Source organism: Alternaria incomplexa, assembly GCF_024043165.1.
Source record: "Alternaria incomplexa strain BMP 0042 chromosome Unknown scaffold_26, whole genome shotgun sequence".
NCBI lineage: Eukaryota > Fungi > Ascomycota > Dothideomycetes > Pleosporales > Pleosporaceae > Alternaria > Alternaria incomplexa.
The window spans coordinates 156,761-174,481 of NW_026249875.1; the positions used below are offsets into that span (position 1 = coordinate 156,761).

The 17,721-nt window shown below is 54.1% G+C and overlaps 8 protein-coding genes across 8 annotated transcripts; 6 read left to right on the forward strand and 2 right to left on the reverse strand.

Annotated features, from left to right (window-relative positions):
- Positions 1-958: 958 nt before the first annotated feature.
- On the reverse strand, positions 959-3,840 carry J4E90_010761 (uncharacterized protein; the record flags this gene model as incomplete). Its single annotated transcript, XM_051440273.1, has 3 exons — positions 959-2,776; positions 2,824-3,501; positions 3,661-3,840. The coding sequence occupies 3 exons, from the start codon at positions 3,838-3,840 to the stop codon at positions 959-961; spliced, it is 2,676 nt and encodes an 891-aa protein (XP_051285917.1).
- A 795-nt stretch (positions 3,841-4,635) lies between these two features.
- J4E90_010762 (uncharacterized protein) lies at positions 4,636-5,654 on the forward strand (the record flags this gene model as incomplete). Its single annotated transcript, XM_051440274.1, has 2 exons — positions 4,636-4,788; positions 5,145-5,654. 2 exons carry the CDS (start codon positions 4,636-4,638, stop codon positions 5,652-5,654), a joined length of 663 nt encoding a protein of 220 aa, XP_051285918.1.
- Positions 5,655-5,889: 235 nt separating this feature from the next.
- Positions 5,890-6,752, reverse strand: J4E90_010763 (uncharacterized protein; the record flags this gene model as incomplete). The annotated part of the gene is made up of 4 exons (XM_051440275.1): positions 5,890-6,164; positions 6,256-6,414; positions 6,501-6,608; positions 6,659-6,752. The coding sequence occupies 4 exons, from the start codon at positions 6,750-6,752 to the stop codon at positions 5,890-5,892; spliced, it is 636 nt and encodes a 211-aa protein (XP_051285919.1).
- Positions 6,753-7,146: 394 nt separating this feature from the next.
- On the forward strand, positions 7,147-7,940 carry J4E90_010764 (uncharacterized protein; the record flags this gene model as incomplete). Its single annotated transcript, XM_051440276.1, has 2 exons — positions 7,147-7,203; positions 7,251-7,940. 2 exons carry the CDS (start codon positions 7,147-7,149, stop codon positions 7,938-7,940), a joined length of 747 nt encoding a protein of 248 aa, XP_051285920.1.
- Positions 7,941-8,593: 653 nt separating this feature from the next.
- J4E90_010765 (uncharacterized protein) lies at positions 8,594-10,634 on the forward strand (the record flags this gene model as incomplete). Its single annotated transcript, XM_051440277.1, has 7 exons — positions 8,594-8,642; positions 8,700-8,904; positions 8,958-9,068; positions 9,123-9,383; positions 9,431-9,677; positions 9,727-10,040; positions 10,091-10,634. The coding sequence occupies 7 exons, from the start codon at positions 8,594-8,596 to the stop codon at positions 10,632-10,634; spliced, it is 1,731 nt and encodes a 576-aa protein (XP_051285921.1).
- Positions 10,635-11,270: 636 nt separating this feature from the next.
- Positions 11,271-13,036, forward strand: J4E90_010766 (uncharacterized protein; the record flags this gene model as incomplete). Its single annotated transcript, XM_051440278.1, is given in 2 exon segments — positions 11,271-11,277; positions 11,295-13,036. The coding sequence occupies 2 exon segments, from the start codon at positions 11,271-11,273 to the stop codon at positions 13,034-13,036; spliced, it is 1,749 nt and encodes a 582-aa protein (XP_051285922.1).
- A 91-nt stretch (positions 13,037-13,127) lies between these two features.
- Positions 13,128-14,238, forward strand: J4E90_010767 (uncharacterized protein; the record flags this gene model as incomplete). Its single annotated transcript, XM_051440279.1, has 2 exons — positions 13,128-13,136; positions 13,318-14,238. The coding sequence occupies 2 exons, from the start codon at positions 13,128-13,130 to the stop codon at positions 14,236-14,238; spliced, it is 930 nt and encodes a 309-aa protein (XP_051285923.1).
- A 665-nt stretch (positions 14,239-14,903) lies between these two features.
- Positions 14,904-17,067, forward strand: J4E90_010768 (uncharacterized protein; the record flags this gene model as incomplete). The annotated part of the gene is made up of 2 exons (XM_051440280.1): positions 14,904-15,192; positions 15,248-17,067. 2 exons carry the CDS (start codon positions 14,904-14,906, stop codon positions 17,065-17,067), a joined length of 2,109 nt encoding a protein of 702 aa, XP_051285924.1.
- Positions 17,068-17,721: the final 654 nt, after the last annotated feature.

Here is a 17,721-nt window from a genome sequence, read left to right on the forward strand (position 1 = left end):
GATCCATCTTCGCCATCCTCAGGCCGCCCATATATACATAGCTAAGTTCGACGCTATACCGTTTTGCCGCCCATCCTGCGGCCCTTGGTAAGGGCCACAGGATCATCGGCTGCAAGGCTTACCGAGTCATTAAACTCAACGCCTATTAAACCACGGATGGCACCGAAAAAAGCTTAGGAGATCTGTCGTGCTTGTCTGTACCGCCAGCTCCAAAGCAGAAGGAGGTTTACGTAGTGACCAAGCGCAGTGGATCGAAGTACAGAAGCTTATCGGGCTTGGTGCTCGTATGGAAGGTCGATTGGTGGGGTCGTGCCAAGTAGTCAAGTCGGCTTCCTACTTTAGCCTAGGTGGCACGGGTTAGTGCTGCTGCTAGATTGATGCGCGCACTCTCCAGGGTCCGCACTGTAACACCGAGGCGACGGGTGGCCAATTTACCTGGGTGCGGTCTGGACGAAGAGTAGATCTTGTGGCGATGAGTACCGCCGACCCGTGGATGTTCGTGGGAAGAGACCCATGGTTTGTGGAAGTATTGTTATCAGACATGCTACTACAGAGAAGGGCCTACTTCGATATTATCATTATCTTCATTGTTTCGACTGCAATGGTCCTTTGTTTGCAACTCGGCAAATATCCCGTATCCCTTCAACAACAACAACACATCTACCCCTTGCTGACCAACATTAGCCGGTCGTCGTGTCGTGTCCAGCCGTTCGTTATCCGAAGAACGGAATCTGGCCTCCAACCGAAGTATTATACATAAGAAAAGATCTTGCAATTAAAATTACCAAACACATGCAGCTCGCAGAGAGCCGCTTCATATCCATACATTAACCCCACAAAGTGTTCCAGATGCCGGGTATCGAAGGTTGCCACTACGCCGGACCGTAAAGATCAAATACCCATGTAGATTAGCCGAAGGTACACAGCCTTCTATGTGCCATGTGTCGTGTTTCCCAGCTCAATGTTGAGCCATGTGGCTGCCACCAGTCGCGGCATTCGGGAATGCGATATCTGGCCAATGGCTGGGAGCGTGTCCCTGGACTCCGGATGTTTGGACAAGCCCTTGGCCGTCGCTCCCAGTTCCCTGGGACCCACCGTCTCGACCCAGTGTCATGAGAGTGGTTGCTGTATTTAGATATTCACCGGGCTGGCTGTGTGGCTGCATGTATGCTCGTGTCCATTGACTCCAGTCTTGAGGAGCATAGGTATTAGCCGCGTACGCGGGCTGGTGGCCGTTGTTGGCAATTTGCGCATTACTGTAGGCGTACGCATCAGTTGAGGGTTGCGACATGCTACCCGAGCCTGCTCCTGCCAGTGCTGCTGCATGATTCGCATGCATGCTTGTCTCATCGCCGTTGCTGTATGCGTGTTGTTCGTACGTTCTATTCGTATGCTGAGGGAGAGCCACCGGGGTGCCAAGACTGTATGGATGTGTACTGTTTCCCGGAAGACCACTGTACGGGCCTACCGATTGTGAGGTGAGGGTAGGGTCCGTGGGTGAACTGGATGAGGTTGTGTACTGGTCGCGGTACCCGCTGTTGTCGTACGTGGGGGCGGTATTCGTCGATCGGGGTGGAGCATGCATCGCTACGCGAGCGAGAGACTCGGTCGCAGTTCGCTTGACAATGTTGTCGTTGATGTTACTAAGCGACTGGTCGACGATCCTTGCGACGGCAGTTTTGAGTTTGTTGCCGGATCCCAGAAACTGGTCGCATTCGCCGAGCACATTGACCCAGGCTGCCATGTCGCCTTTGAGCTTTGTCATATCCACAGGCGACAGTTGCTCTTGCCGCATAGACGAGATGAAGAGAGTGGTGAAGGCAGCGGCAATGTAAACGACCGTGTTAATCCAGGGAATATCCAGACTCTTTTTGTTCATCATCGCCGTACAGTTGTGCAGCATCTTCTGCGATGCAGTCAGGCACTTGTCCAGGTTAGAATTAATGATGGCCGTGTCAGTGGACCTGCAAACAGCTGGATGGTGTAGAAGCAGGTTGAACGCCTGATACCAGTACTCGAGATACAAGGCGAATATGTGGTCATCTTCGGACGCATGCGACGGGTCGCGCAACTCGTAAGGGAGGTCCTCTTTCCACTGTTGTATGCCGGCTTCGAGGCGTTTCAAGCCCTCCAGGTATGATTTTGGCGAGTGTCGAACAGCATAGATGATCTTGTAGAGTTCCGTTTCCCAGACAATGTACTTGGCCATTTGGATGCCAACTTGGAACGAGCATTGATGGAAAATGTCCAGCTTGCCTTCCTCGCCAGGCAGACAGTCGTTCATTGGATCCGGGAATTCAACATCGATGTCACTTATGCTGATGGGTATAGGCCGTCCAAGCTTTCCGCTGAGGTTGACCAGCAGCGCGTGCAGCGTCCAGTAGACTCGCTTCCTCATCTCGATGTCCAGCTTGCCGAGTTCTCCGGTGCCGTCTACCCAGACTTTGACAGATCTATGCAGACCCAGTTGGACAGCAAATAAGTAGACAGTCGAGGTCATGATCCACGCCGCGCCGGGCTTGGGGAAGGTCCGGAGATGGTGGCATATCATGGCCATGGCTTGAACGTCTTCCCAGCCGTGGTCTCCACGGATGAGCTCCTTGTAGAAACTCAGCGCATACATGTAGTGGGCATGCGAATCGTCCAGCATGGTGCTGCCGCTATGTTGGCTGTTGCGGGTCGCGATCTGGTAGGTGATGGTCGCGAGCATCAAGTGAACCGTCACAATCTGGGGTGCAGTAGGAACGAAGCTGGTGTCGTTGCCGAATCTCCAAATCTATGGGCATTAGCGGAGCGCACTGTGGTAACGGGTGGTTGGCCTACCAAATCCATGAAGACGGGCTTGTGGACAAGCATCGTGTAGGGGTTCAATGAACGCAGATACCAAATGGCGTACTCTTGCAGCTCCGGGTATGGCGGTAGTTGGGGCTCGTCGACATGGCGACTGCCGATTGCAATGTCGATCAGTGTCGTGTAGGACATGGGCGAGCTCTCGTACTCTTCCTCGCCTGCCATGAAGTCGGTAATGTTGATTTCGGTGCCGAAGATTGACAGCGAGGTGCCTTTGATATGGCTCAAGAGTGAGTCTCCCGCCGCAACACCGAGATAGTTGTCGCCGATGGAACCGTGCTTGAACTGCGGCAGCGTCTCGATCTTGCCTGGAGTGCCGGCTGGCGCGTAGCCGGGCAGAGGAGAGGTGCTTGTGCGTCGCGGGCCATCGTTCCACGCCTGGCTGTCGCTGGGGGCGGAGGACCACGGGTGGCTGGGCGGTTGGAGGGCATTGTAGGCGGGCGGCGCGCGGGGCTCGATGTTGTGCTCCTTTAGCTGGGCCTGGAGGTCAGCGATTTGGGCGCGCAGGTACGAGTTCTCCGACTCCATGGCCTCGGCATGGCCGCGGACAGTGGCGCGGCCGGTGATGCGGTCGGTGGTGCGGCAGGGCGTCCTGTTCTGCTCGCATGGCGTGCAGCCCTCAGGGCGGCCATCGCAGCGTATCTTGCGCACCTGCCGTGGTGGTTAGTGGTGTCATGGTGTTTAGGAAGGCGCGTCCATGCAATGACGTCGCTGGCGCAGTGGTTGCCAATGTTGTGAGACGACGACCGTCAAGACCAATTGACATGCACCAAGACTCCTTCATCGCGTGCGACTGACTGCATCACGTACCTTGCATCGATCGCACGCCTGACCCGTCCGCTTGGAGTCGGCGAGCTTCTTCTTGACAGAGCCGGAGAAGTCATTGTTGGAGGGTGGGCGGTGTTGTGGGCTCAGCGGGTCGGCATGCTCGATTCGCTGGATCTTGTTGACGAGATTGGGGTCATCGTCCGGGGGTCGCTTGGTGGCCATACTTTTCGTAATGCACGTCGAAACAGGCACGAGACGGGAAATGCCGATGGAGAAGACCGATGCAAGTAAACCCAGCAAAGGTGGTGCGCCTCGGGTGGCTTGCGACTATCACCTGTCAAACGAAAGACACATGACTTCTAGCGAGGCTTGCGGCTGCGCGGGAATTGAGCGTCGCTGCACGATGCGCGACCTCTGTGCAGTCTCGTCGGCCGGGTTGCGAGAGAGTGGAGGAAGAAGTGAGGGCTGGCTGCGCTGGGAGTCAAAGGGTGCGAGTGAGAGCGCGTTTCTCGGCGGTGCGTTCTAGGGAACAGGCCCATTCTCCGCAAGCCCTCCAGCTATCGAGTCCAGTCCGCCCTTTATTGGCCACATGGCGCTCAGAAACCTGGACCTCTAGACGGCTGTGACGGTGCCTGCCCTGACATATTCGGCGAATTTAGTTTGTTCTCTGGCGATCGACACGATGATCCGTCCTGATTCGCCGTGCCACCTTCATTCTCTGGGACTAAATCTAGCTTGGCCGTCCCCGCTCCTGCCCAAAGCGGCCGTCGAGCTTTAGACTCACCCACGATCTGATATCCTTGGAGATTGCCAATGCAAATCGACAACTGACGAACCGCCTAGCAGCGTCCATCTCCATGATCACCAAAGAGCATCATCAACCACAAAGACGCCACTAGAGTTTTTTCATCACACGACGAAACACGCACGACGACATCACATCGCCAACAAGGTTCCGCCCCCGCGACGTGGTGCATTTCAACACCCAAACTTACGCCAACACCAATCCCATCTAACATGGCGTCCGTGCGAACCTTCACAATCCCGCACTACGAGGCCTTCCCTGTCCACGTGGCCTTATTCAAGGATGTCAAAAACGCCTCCTTCCTAAGGCGTCAACTACTCGAGGCCAATCCAGAGTTTGACTATGCCTTCTTGGACGCATCCATGGTAGGTCGTGGTTCACTACCTGTTCATTGCTTTTCGCGCCTCCAGCAATCCCCGCCTGTCAGGGTCCGCTGAGTCACCTGGATCAAAACAACACCCCACAAGTCAATAAAGTTTCGTGATAAGAGATTGCGAGGCGTGGATATTTTCCCCGCGGCATCTTTGCACCATGGTTAATCTCATCACACCGCATGAGTAAATCAGTCTGGCATCTGATGAGGCTGGATAACCCTAAGCACTAACTTATCCCAACGACAAAAGCCATGCCACATTTCAGCCCTACCCTGTTGTCACGGCTCATTTGAATCGCCATCTAAGATGGATCGACATTCACCCTCGGTACTAACAGATCACCCCAGATACTCTCACCACACCACCTGCTCTCGGCCACATTCCTCGCCTTACACGCTCACCTGACCAACCGTGCCAAAACGCGCACTCCACATTCCGAGCTAGTCTTCCGCCTCTCGCCCAACAACAACATTGGCGAATCATATAAGAAATTCGGCATCGCTGATACCACGACCGCACTGATTGCTGTCAAGCTACCCCTGTCTCCATCAACATCAACAGGGGAGCAGGGCGCTTATGAGAAAGATGAGAGCATCACCAATGAATCTGTGAGTAAGCATTTGGGCAGTGTGGTAGAGGGGACGAGGGTGGAGATGGGTGAGAATGGTGAGGAACTGGGTGAATGGTGTGATGTTGACAAGGTGAAGAAGGTGTATAAGCTGGGTGGAGGAGATAGTGGGAAGAAGGGAAAGAATGGTGGTGGCCTTAACGGGGAAGCGGACGCGGAGAGGAGGACAGCGGAGAAGAAAGGTATCGAAAGTGTTGTTCTGGGTGTTATCGCGCTGAAAGGGTCATGAGCCAGGGTAGGGTTCCTTGCAATGAACCACTAGGGGTGATCAGATGTTGAGGAGCCTCGACGCGTCGGGCTGACATGCGAGCCTGACCCGAGGGAAGAGAGAAGAATATTCGAAATACTAGGCAAACGGGTCGGATGCATGCATTCAACTCAAAAGAAACTTCTCCACCATACTATGCTACAGGTTTAGCGACCATATAGATACACTCTATAATTTACGAGAAAGTCGCCCAAGCTTATAACTCCCTGTACTCGGGCTTGAGGAAGTCGGCCATGTTCTTGGGCCTGGGGTATTGGTTCTCGGCGTGGTGGTGGTCATGGCCGTGGGCGTCGTCGGCCGGGCCAACGTACTTCATCTCGTATACGGATCCGCACTCCATGCAGCGGGACTTGGGCTCCTCGCGGGTAAGGGTGATCCAGAGGACGTTGTGCGAATCGGCGGGGAAACCGGTGCAACCAACGTACTGCTCGTTACCGGCCGAGTTGACGGTGATGGGGTCCTCCATCGTACCTGCACTTCATCAGCATCACATCACGCCACTAGTAGCCCAAACTCGCGCAAGCTCTTTTTTCCTGATCTTTCCGGGGACGGCTTCACGTACCGAGACGGCTGGCGTCCAATGGCCTCATGTCGAAGATATCGATACCCTGCATCTTTCCGAGAATTTCGAGACGCTCAAGACCGGTCGCCTGCTCGGCATCGGTGGGAACGGTACCGGGCTGCGCACCAGGGGGCAGAAGGTCCTCCTCGGTCTTGATTTCTACAGAAGTGACCTCGTCAGCAATTGATGGTTTTGGCCTATCGTAGCCGCGGCAATGCGGATGACGAAGTGCGGGCGCAACATACGGTCGAGCTTCTTGAAGCCTGCGAGGACGCTGGGGGAGTTGGCCGAGTGACCGGTCTCCTTCTGCGCAATGTTGCTCTCCTTGGCCTCCTTGCTCTCGGTGGACTCCCCTGCTATGGTGTCAATGGCACATCGTACGATAGCTCCTCGCGAAACATACAGCGGGCAAAGGTGGTGGTGAAGGTGCGGCGGGTCGCAATGGCGCGGGGGGCCACACGCCTTGCTGCGGCGATAGCAGAGCGCTGGACGAACATGGCGGGACGATTGGGGTGGAGTGGAGAGGGTGGGCGTGGTTATCGAGCTGGTGATGTTCGTCAGTCGCGAATTGACGAGCCGACGGCAGACGTCTTGGCGCTGTGATTAGGTAAGGCAAGCCACAGAACGCTGGTGACGCTGCCGGCAAGCTTCTGCCTCGTGGCCTGCGATCGTTGATTCATCAACGGCTCGTTTCTACGGCTTGCGCCATGCATCTGCAGCATCATGACCTACGCTGCCTTGATCTTAGACATTGGTGATTATTTATAAGACGGTTCTACGCACGACCGGTCTACCTCACAGCCTTCGATACACTGCTCTCAACCTTGGGACCACTCTAGACATCTTCACCCACTAACACACTAATTTGATAATTTTGGTTACTTACCCAGCATGTCTTTCAAACCAGCGCTCGTCATCGTCGACGTACAGGAAGACTTCTGCCCGCCAGTAAGCACCCACCATTCGCATGGCTGCCTCCAACTTAAAAAGCTTAGAACGGAGCGCTCGCCGTAACAGGTGGACGCGACATCGTCCCGACCATCAACGAGTTCCTCACATATCCGTTTGCTCTCAAAGTCGCGACCAAAGACTTCCATCCGCAAGACCACGTCTCCTTCGCCTCGAACCACTCTCCGCCGAACAACAAGCCTTTCGAATCCACCTTCACCATCAAAAACCCGAACAACCCAGAGGAGACGCAGGAGACGCGGCTATGGCCAGACCACTGTGTGCAGGGCACAAAAGGCTCTGAGCTGCTGCCAGAGCTGGACGTCAGCAAGGTGGACCACATAGTCGAGAAGGGTCAGGACAAGCGCGTGGAGATGTACTCTGCGTTCGCGGATCCGTTCAAACGCCCATCTGTGGCCAAGAGCGATCTTGCAGAGACACTGCGCAAGGCCGAGATCACCGACGTCTTTGTCGACGGTCTCGCAGGCGACTACTGTGTCAAGTACACTGCGATCGATGCACAGAAGGAGGGCTTCAAAACATGGGTAGTCGGTGATGCGACAAGGGCAGTCGATCCGTCAGCAATGGAGGAGGTCCACAAGGAGTATGAGAAGGTTGGAGTGACGGTCATAGCTAAGGACGATGCACAGGTGCAGAGGGTCAAGGAGCAAGTCCAGCGGACTCAGGACCAGGGCGCGAAGGATGCAAGCAAGGCCGGCGAGAGTGTGCTGGACTAGACGACAGTCATGAACGTCTGATAGTAATCGAATATAAGGTGTCTCGTCAGATCTTTGGCGATGTGCACCCCTTGACAGCGACGTCATCGCCATGAATCCTTCTTGCGCCCGGTTCTCCCGGAATGCGGACGCGTAGCATTCAAGATTATCATCGCGCGACATCCGGGCCGGCCCCCACTGTATCTGGTGGCACTGTTCCTGGAATCGCAGGTCCTGGGTATTCGGAAGAATAGTCGTGCTCCGAGCCGTGCCGCATGCGCGTGTCGCGTACTTCGTATGGCGGCGCTTTGGCATGTGCCGACTGCGGGGCATGGGGCAGCAGGCCTGCAGAACACAGCCTGGCGATCGCTATATTAGTGCCAGTCAGCTGGATGCTCAAAAGACTGCATGCTGTGTCGCCTGGCGCCCTGGACCCCTCACTGCACGCCCTTCCACGGTAGAGCGTTGTTGATGTTTACAGTTTGCTGCTAAACAGGTCCAACGCGCGGGGTCGCTAGTTTTTGTGAAGCCCCCATCGTCATTGCTGCGACTAAGCTCACCCTCGCCGGCACCCGAAGCACCAAGACATCCTCTGCCGGTACTTCGCTGCCTGCTTCTGCCCGCCTCACCTCCACCACTTTTCCCTTTCTCTCCCTCTGCGGCCTGTATTCACCATGCCGCACCTCCCTATAGTCTCCAAACACCGGCGGTCGTCGCTCACCAGTGCGTCATCTCCCGAATTCCGGCCGTACCGAAGCTGATGCAAGTTTGAATGTTTAGGTAGCCGCGGGTCTTCCATAGACGAGACACGACGACACGAGGGCGGCGACGAGACGACCAAGGAGGACGAGACCGTCATGGATTCCGAGCAGGGCAGCATGCTCTCCCACATCATATCCCAACTGCGACCTGGCGCTGATTTGAGCCGCGTCACGCTTCCCACCTTCATCCTCGAACCGCGATCGATGCTGGAACGCATAACAAAGTGTGTAGCGCATCTAGGCTTGGCGACGGGTGCATAGGCTGACTATCAGGCAGCTTCATGGCACATCCGGAGACGCTTCTCCCTATAACCACGGTGGAAGACCCCGTACAGCGATTCGTAGCAGTGACAAAGTTCTACCTGAGTGGTTGGCACATCAAGCCCCCGTATGCATCTCCGTCGTCTTCTTGCGCCCACAAGCAACAACTGATGTGACTTAGGGGAGTCAAGAAGCCGCTCAACCCCATCCTGGGTGAAATCTTCACAGGCTACTGGGACTACCCGGACGGCACCAAGGGCTACTACATCTCCGAACAGACGTCGCACCACCCGCCCAAGTCGAGCTACTTCTTCATGGCCCCCGAGCACAACATCCGCATAGACGGCACCCTCAAGCCTCGAAGCAAGTTCCTCGGCAACTCCGCGGCGAGTATGATGGAGGGCATCGCAGTTCTGCGGCTACTGAACACCGGCGAGCGATTGTAAGTAGAGCAGATGAACACCACAACTTGAGGCTCACGACGTGTAGTTTCGTCACTCAACCCAACATGTACGCGCGCGGTATTCTCTTCGGGACGATGAAGTACGAGCTTGGCGACCACGCATACATTCGCTGCCCCGAGACCGGTCTCACTGCCGATCTCGAATTCAAGACCAAGGGTTACTTCAGTGGGTCCTACAACGCTATCGGTGGCTACATCAAAGACTCCAGCGGCAAGAACCTCTACGAGCTCTCGGGTCAGTGGAACGAGGAGATGTACATCAAGGATCTGACAGTAAGGTTCCCACTCTTGCAAGGTCAGAACATGTACTGACCATTTGTAGACTGGCAAAAAGGAGCTTCTGTTTGATGCAGCACATACCAAACATACCCCACCGTCGGCCCGGCCTCTCGAGGAACAAAACGACCGAGAATCGCAAAAGCTCTGGCACGATGTGACCGAGGCTGTGAAGCGGAGAGACCAGGACGTCGCAACCGATGCCAAGGCTAAGATTGAAGACATGCAAAGGCAGGAAGCTGCGAAAAGAAACAGCGAAGGTGTGGACTGGCACCCACAGCTCTTCAGACGCGTAAAGGGCGGCAGTGGCGGCAGCGAAGAGGGCGAAGAAGACCTCGACTGGATCATCAATGCAAAGATGTCAGTACCCCGCAAACCCTCTGTGTGCGTTTCGTGCTAACAGGATGTAGTGATGGCAAGACGCCTGACGAGGTCGTCAAGCAGATCCTGCAGATCTACGCGATCCTCCCGGGTCAGAAGCCAGACAAACAATTCAACATCCCATCGCGAGCGAGCGAAGCGCATCTACCACAGGCACAAGGAGCTGTACAACCAGCGGAACAAGTGCCCGCTGGACAGTCAGCACAGTCTACGGAAACGTTGCAGCCAGTACCATCCGAGCCTACAAGCGTGCAGTCGCAACCAGTGACACAACACGAACAGCAGAGCGTAGGTCTTCCCAGCAACTTCGACGGAACATCGACTCATGCCCCGCCCTTCAAAAACAGCAGCATCCCCAGCAATCCTAGCAACCCACCTATTCCACCTCTCGAAAAGCCCTATTCGCGACCTAGTGCGATCTCACCCGAGAACCGTGAGGCCTTCGCCAAGGAACTGCCTCCCAGCAAACTCCTTAATTCCAACCCCGAACCAGAGCCACGAAAGGACGATCTCCTGCGGAGGACCGATAGTGAGACTCAGGAGGACGATGAGTTCCATGATGCACAATCGTGAGTTCTTTTTCCGAGCTCTCGTTGGCTCCGCTATCGATACCTACTACCATAATCTGGTACCTTCTTTCTTTTTGTTGTCCTGGGTCAAGGCTCACGATCCTATCTATAGAGTTCTCGAATTGAAAGAATCCAAGAAACGCTGCGGCGGCGGATGCTTTTCAACCTGCATCCCATCATAATATTACCCCATTGCGGCCTTCATCTTATCCCGTGTCTCTAGCCTGGTAATGGGTCGTGGTTAGATGGTTTGTGGCATCGAATGCATTTCTGGAAAGTACTAATCCATGTTGGCTTGCGCAATGAACTAGTTCGTGAATGATGCAGCTTGGGCGGTGTTGCCTTGGGATGCCTAGATCATGTCCGGGGATGGCAAGGCTGCAGCCACGTTTTTGGACAAAGTGGGGTTGGTGGCGTTGCACCAAGGGTGCACGCCTAATCCGAAGACCCCATAATCCCGCCGTGCCGCCCTAGATACTCCACAAGCTTCTTTCAATAAGAGCTCGAGTTCCAACCTTCTATTCTGATACCAGCTTGTGTTTTATTCATCCTTCATCATTCATCATGGGCTCCTTCGATTGTTACTGTATCTTATGCTCCGTCTGCATGAACATTGGCGCCATCAGGATTGGATCGAGAAATGGCAAGTCTTTGCGCAAGAGAGATCGTCTAATGGATATAAGGATGGGAAGACGTACTGGGAAGAAGGTGGGACGCGGGATTGTCTACAGTGACGATGAGGACGAAGAGATGGAAGATGCGATCGACCCCGAAGCCGTTGAGAAGCAACGCATCGAACAGCAAGAACAGGAGGAAGACGATGCAGATTCGAATTACGAATGTTCCTCGGATTCTTCTTCGGAAGACACAGAATCTATCGATAGCAACGACTCCGACCTACTTACGAGATCATCCGAGATTCTTGACGTCGCCCTTCGACCCCGTACCCCCGAGCCTGAGCCTATGGAGGAAGTGGATGATGGAAGTTGGTCGCAAGATCCCGAGTTGGACATTAGCGAAGAGTGGGGACTTGACAATTATGCCAGTACCGAGAACACTGAGGACAACAGTTTTGATCCTAGACTCATCGGACTCGACGACGTCAAATGGATTAATCGGGTCCGCGCACTGGCACTCAATCCCGAGCGGAAAGCCTACATATCCGGTAGAGGCCGCTACTACGACTATGGCTCTCTAGATATCGAAGGGCCTGGAAGAGATCCCAATGATCCGGGCGAAGGTTCTTTGAACATCACGAGCTACGCGAGTGGGGACGAACAACAAGCTTTTCCATTCCACGAGGCATGCTTCGACATTCTCGCAAAGAGCGTAGGACTTCAGAGCAGAGATGTTAATAAGCATGTGATGTTGAGAACGTTTAGCGCTCTTCTTGCAAACGAAAGACCAGTTTTGGATGTGGACTATCAGGTCTTTTCGGGCAACGAGCAATTTTGGCATAATGGAGCGGGATCGGAGTATGAAGTGTGCGATCCTGCCCCCCGACCTGCTCTCCAAGAAAGTATACAAGACATCCTACCCGCTGACATTTTCGGTGGGAGTCCGCAGTTGGCAAATCTAGCGCACAAGGTGCGAAGGGATCCAATTGCAGTCCTCCCGTACGACCTGCTTCTCGAAATCCTTGGATATGTTGACTCCAAAGACATGCTTTCGCTCATGCAAGCTTCGCATCACGTCAATAGCGTCACTCGCGAAGCCGGATTCTGGAAACATATGGTACGCATGCGTGTATTGCCATGGTTCTACGAGTTGCGTTACTTCGTGGAGACTGCGACCACCGATGCGCTCGACTACAAAGGTCTTTTTCTCTGGGTGGATGCATCGACTCGTCCCAGGTTCGGCATCCAGGGACCCCTCATGCACATAGCGAATCGACGCCGGATCTGGGGCTGCTGCCAGCCCGTAGCCTCCCTCTACAAGAAAGCGACTGGGCCGGTTGAGCCCGCTGAGCCGGCAGACTCGGAGGAAGCAAAGGCGATTCTGGACAGCTCCCTATGCTTGCACATGCCCATGACCATGTATCCCCCGCCAGCTCAGACCGAGACCGTTTCGGCACAGTTTATCCACTCTTGGAATGAGATTACTCATCGTGCTTGCGTATTGGACACCTACTGGCGCCAGATTAACGACAGCCACGACTACTTAGTGGGAATTTCCGTCACCTTGGGTGACCAAACAAGACTTTTTGGCAGCTCTGATGGATTTACTGGACTTCCGTTTCATCTTGATCGTGGGGAGTGGATCAAGGAGATCGTCTGCTGTATCGAAGATATTGTGAATCAGACCGGGCCTCATGGGAAGCCTGAGGATCCTTGGCCATCCAAAACTGCTATGATCAGCGGTATCTCTGTACGCTGGGCTCACCATCTCCGAAGAAAACTATACTAATTAGAAGTAGGTGACACTGAATAGTGGGAGAGAAAAAGGCTTGCATCAGAGTTACGCTGGTGTGCGGAGGCCGTTCCAAGTGTTGGATGGCATGCACTTAGTAGGAATGACGGGTCAAATTGCTTCGGTGAGTTGCCAAATGCTGCAGCCGTCTGCGCTACTCTACAGGCATCTACTGACCTCATTGCAAGAATGGAGCTATCTCACGTCTCGGTCTTCTTCAAGCATGCAGACCGGACTCAGCACCACTCGCTCAGCCGCGATATACATCCGCTCAGCAGATGGCATGGGGAAAGCTTGGATCATCGCTACCCTACGATCGTATTGGTCAAAAGTATCCTCAACAGGCTTCGGTCTGGGCGCATCCTACGATCCATTTCGAGTCCTTCCCCACTCCCACCCGCCCCATACCGTACGAACTCCCCGAGGATATGATGCCCAACGATGTGTTCATGTGGAACAAGAAAAACACAGGTATTGAATGCTTTCAGCCCGTTGCAACGAGTATCTCCATGCCTCACGATTCGACCGAAGAATCCATGCAATCGACCAGCGCAAGCCCCGCAACGACCGCTCTATCCAGCTCTCTTCCTGCAAACAACACGTCGTCACCGTCCTACCAACTCCACACCGGTATCGATATCGTCGGCATCAACCCCGGCCCTCATGACATGTGGGGTAATCGCGGCCGCATGGTCGGCTCTCGCGGACCCGTCCTATGTCAATCCCCCAAATGGGCGCACGATATGACTGAGCCTCTCCGAGAATCCCTCAAAGCCGCATGGCAAGATATGCACAAGACAGGCGCCGGGCCACATCCTTACCAAGAACAAAACACCGTCACTTTCCCGCTGAACCAGGAAGATATCACTGAAGTCCACGTCGAGCAGCAGTACCGCGCTCTCAAACTTGTTACGCAGAGTGGTCGGGTTGGCTACTTTGGGGAACCGGATATGCGCGATTGGTTCGTGAGGAAGGCGGTGGGTGGAGAGCGGATTGTGGGGATTAGTGCGTGTTTTGGGGCGTTGGGTGGGTGGAGTGAGTCGGCGAAGATGTGGAGTCATCTCAAGTTGAGTCGCGTGGGGGTGGTGTTTGAGAGGGTTGATGGGGAGGGGAGGGTGATTGGTAAGGAGGAAGAGACGGAGATGAGGGAGAAGGGTGTGGTGTTTGAGGAGGGTAAAGTTTTCATGTGCTCAGAGTAGAAGTGTATTGGCGTGGTGGTAGAGCTCCAGTATGGTGTTTTGCGCAGTGTGGTGCCGAGCTAGTTTACGCATTTGCGTAAACAGTTCTTTCACTGATTTAGTAGGTACGTTTGTCTCGGTCAATTCCAATTCAACATCATGACCTGTCCTTCCATATACCGCGTTCCAACGTATGATTGGATTTTCCTCATCGAGCACTTCGAGATCACAACAAGGAATACAGAATGCAACGTAGGGGGCGGTGACAGCGCACATATACGGCCGTCAGACGTAGTTCGCTATGGATGATCCTAGTAATATGCCAGGGACGGACCTCATCGCACGACGAATCCAGGCTCTCATCACAACATCTCCGGACCGGCACGGAAACAACTTACAATCTGCCAACGACTCACCGTTCAGTACAGCAAGCCAATTGAGAACGCCGCGGACCTGAAGATCAATGTTGTCGCGTCCACGATGATGCGTCGTTCCCCACGCGCGATAAGGTTCGTGCTTGACGGTCAGTGACATCATCCCTCGCGAAAATGCCTGGGCAGCGCAGCTAAACACAGCCTACTTCTGACAAGGTTGCGCTATCCAGATCTGCCACGTTGATCCGCGCTTCTCTTGGTACGCGTCTTGGACAAATACCGCAAAGTATATACATTGCGACTGCAGCCGGAATGAGCTCGTCGTGGTTGCCGCTCGACGACAACGACGCGATGCACGACCCGATTGAGGAGCTGCGCAACCCGCGTCAGGCCAAAGATGACTTTTTGAAGTATTTGAAAGAGGAGGTGTTGAAGTTGAACTTTTATCGCGCGCATATGCTGTATTTCGTCGTCGTTATCGCGATCTCCTCGGTCATTGTTTACGGGCAGGGTCTTGCTAATGGGCCCAAAGAGTATGGAGATGCGCATGTGACGTACACCGACGCGCTGTTCTTGTGCACCAGTGCTATGACAACTACAGGTAAGGGTCTTCCTCGCTCTCTGGGCTGGTGTGAGCCGAATACTAATCGATGCAGGGCTCAATTCGGTAGACCTCGGAGATCTCTCCGGCTTCCAGCAAGCGACCTTTGCCGTGCTGCTAATGATTGGCAACATACCATTTGTATCGACAGCAGTGGTACTCATCAGAAGAGCACTGTTCCGGAAGAAGATGGCAGATGTCGTCAAACATTCGCACACGATGCAAAGACTCGTGCAAGATATCGAGAACAGTCATTCGGATCAAGCAGAAAGCAGCAGCAGTACCGGAAGCCTGCGTCAGCGATCGAACGGAAAACAAAACCAGGCAGCAAAGAAAGTACAAGAAGAAAACGAGGAGCCGCCGCAAGCAAAGATGTATCCAAAGTCTAGAAGACGCACATATCATTACGAGACCGGATTTGGCTTCATACCAACACCCTGGGAAATCAAGTCCGCACGCAACTTCTTCAGCCGCATACTGGATCGCTTTTCGACAGAGTTGAAACCCGAGAAACACGACTACGTCTCCTTCAAGCCGCATCTCGACTCCAAGGGTCGATTCCGCGAGCTCAGTGAGCAAGATCGCATGGAACTTGGGGGTGTGGAGTATCGCGCACTCCAAGCTCTGTTGCTCATCCTGGTGGGCTATCAGATCTTCTGGTACCTGCTTGGTATCACTTTCCTGATACCGTACGCATATCGCAACGATACCAAAAGCACATTGTATCAAGAGCAGCCAGGTGCCATCAACCCAGGATGGTGGGCATACTTTGCGACGGTGACGGAATTCTCGAACGGTGGACTCAACGTACTCAACGCTAACTTCGTTCCCTTCAGCGGCAATGCATATGTTTTGCTTGTGGCCGCATGTTTGGCCTTCGCTGGTCAGACGCAGTTTCCGATTTTACTCCGCATCACGATATGGGTATTGAAGAAGATACTGCCAAAAGAGTCTCGCATCAGAAACACGATGCAATTCCTTCTACAGCATCCACGACGATGTTTCATATACCTTTTCCCCAAGCGCGAGACAGTATACCTCTTTCTTGTTCAGCTCGGTATCGATATCACTGCCTGGCTTTGCTTCGAGATATTGAACATCGGCATGCCAGATGTTGAAGCTCTATCCACTGGCGCTAGAGTAGTAGACGGACTCTTCATGGCCAGTGGACTACGTACTAGCGGCGCATACATCATCAACATGAGTTCGCTCGCGCCCGCATGCTTGGTGGCTTATTTAGTCATCATGTACATCTCGATCTACCCCATGACGTTGGTACTGCGGAAGACGAACACGTACGAGGAGAAATCGATCGGTCTGGAAGAGAATGATAGCAGTGCTGCTGGCGTAGCATCACACTTGCAAAAGCAGCTCGCCTACGACATCTGGTTCCAGTTCTTTGTCTTCTTTCTCATATGTATAATTGAGCGAGGTCACATCCTGAACGCATCACCAGGATTCAGCATCTTTTCGATATTATTCGAAGTCACATCGGCATATGGCACTGTCGGCTTGAGCCTCGGTGTACCGGGAAAGAACACCAGTCTATGCGGCGACTTTGCCAGCTTGAGCAAAGTCGTCTTAATGGCTGCTATGCTACGTGGTAGACATCGTGGACTACCTTTGGCGATCGACAGAAGCATTCTTCTACCCGGCGAAGAGTTGATGCATCGCATGGATCAAGAGTACAGCTCGAGGGGCACAGAAAACCCACAAGAAGAGGCAGAGCTGAGAGATGACATTGAATCAAGTGGCGAGCAACAAAAGAATGGTGGAAAGGGCGACCAAGATCCCGAAGACAGAAGAGGGTCGCAACCGGACAACGAGGCTGGTCAGGAAGGGGCGGGGGAGACAGTCGCAGAGTCCAACCCCTGATGAAGAAGGGCCGCAAGCACAGTGCAGCCGTGGTCCCCTCGGGAGTACTGTCGGCCAAACATCACCCCAGATAGCCACAACGATTACGTTGATACAGTCACGAGAGTCAGCTGACCCAACGACTCTACGGTCCGACACAATCCTTTGGGAGTCACGCGTTACACACGCATTAGGCGACTACACCGACGCAGGCTTTCCTATCGCCTTATGCACCACCAGACCTTCGGTCACACTTCCAGAACCCCTCACTCATGCATGTCGCGGATATGACCGAACCCACGGCTTCAGCCTGCGACGTCATCTTCCCCCTCAGCCATGCATACACAGATTCTATCAGCCCTACAAGGCATGCGAATCCATCGCGCGCATCCATCGCTCACACGCCACAGTTATGCGCCTCGAAACTAAGGCGCTCACAGATCCCCACCAGGTCTCAAACCCAGTTCGCATGAATACCGCCAATGCGACCCTGACCGACTCCACTGGACCGGAATCCAACGCACATCCCTGACACTTGCCGGAGCGTAGATCTGCATTAGGACTTCGGCATATGCGCTGACCGGGGACATGGAAATTGACTCGTTTGGTTCCAAGCTAGGGGGAGTGGTGGGGATAAGGGAGGATCTCTGGTCGATGAGATGGCGTGTTTACAGG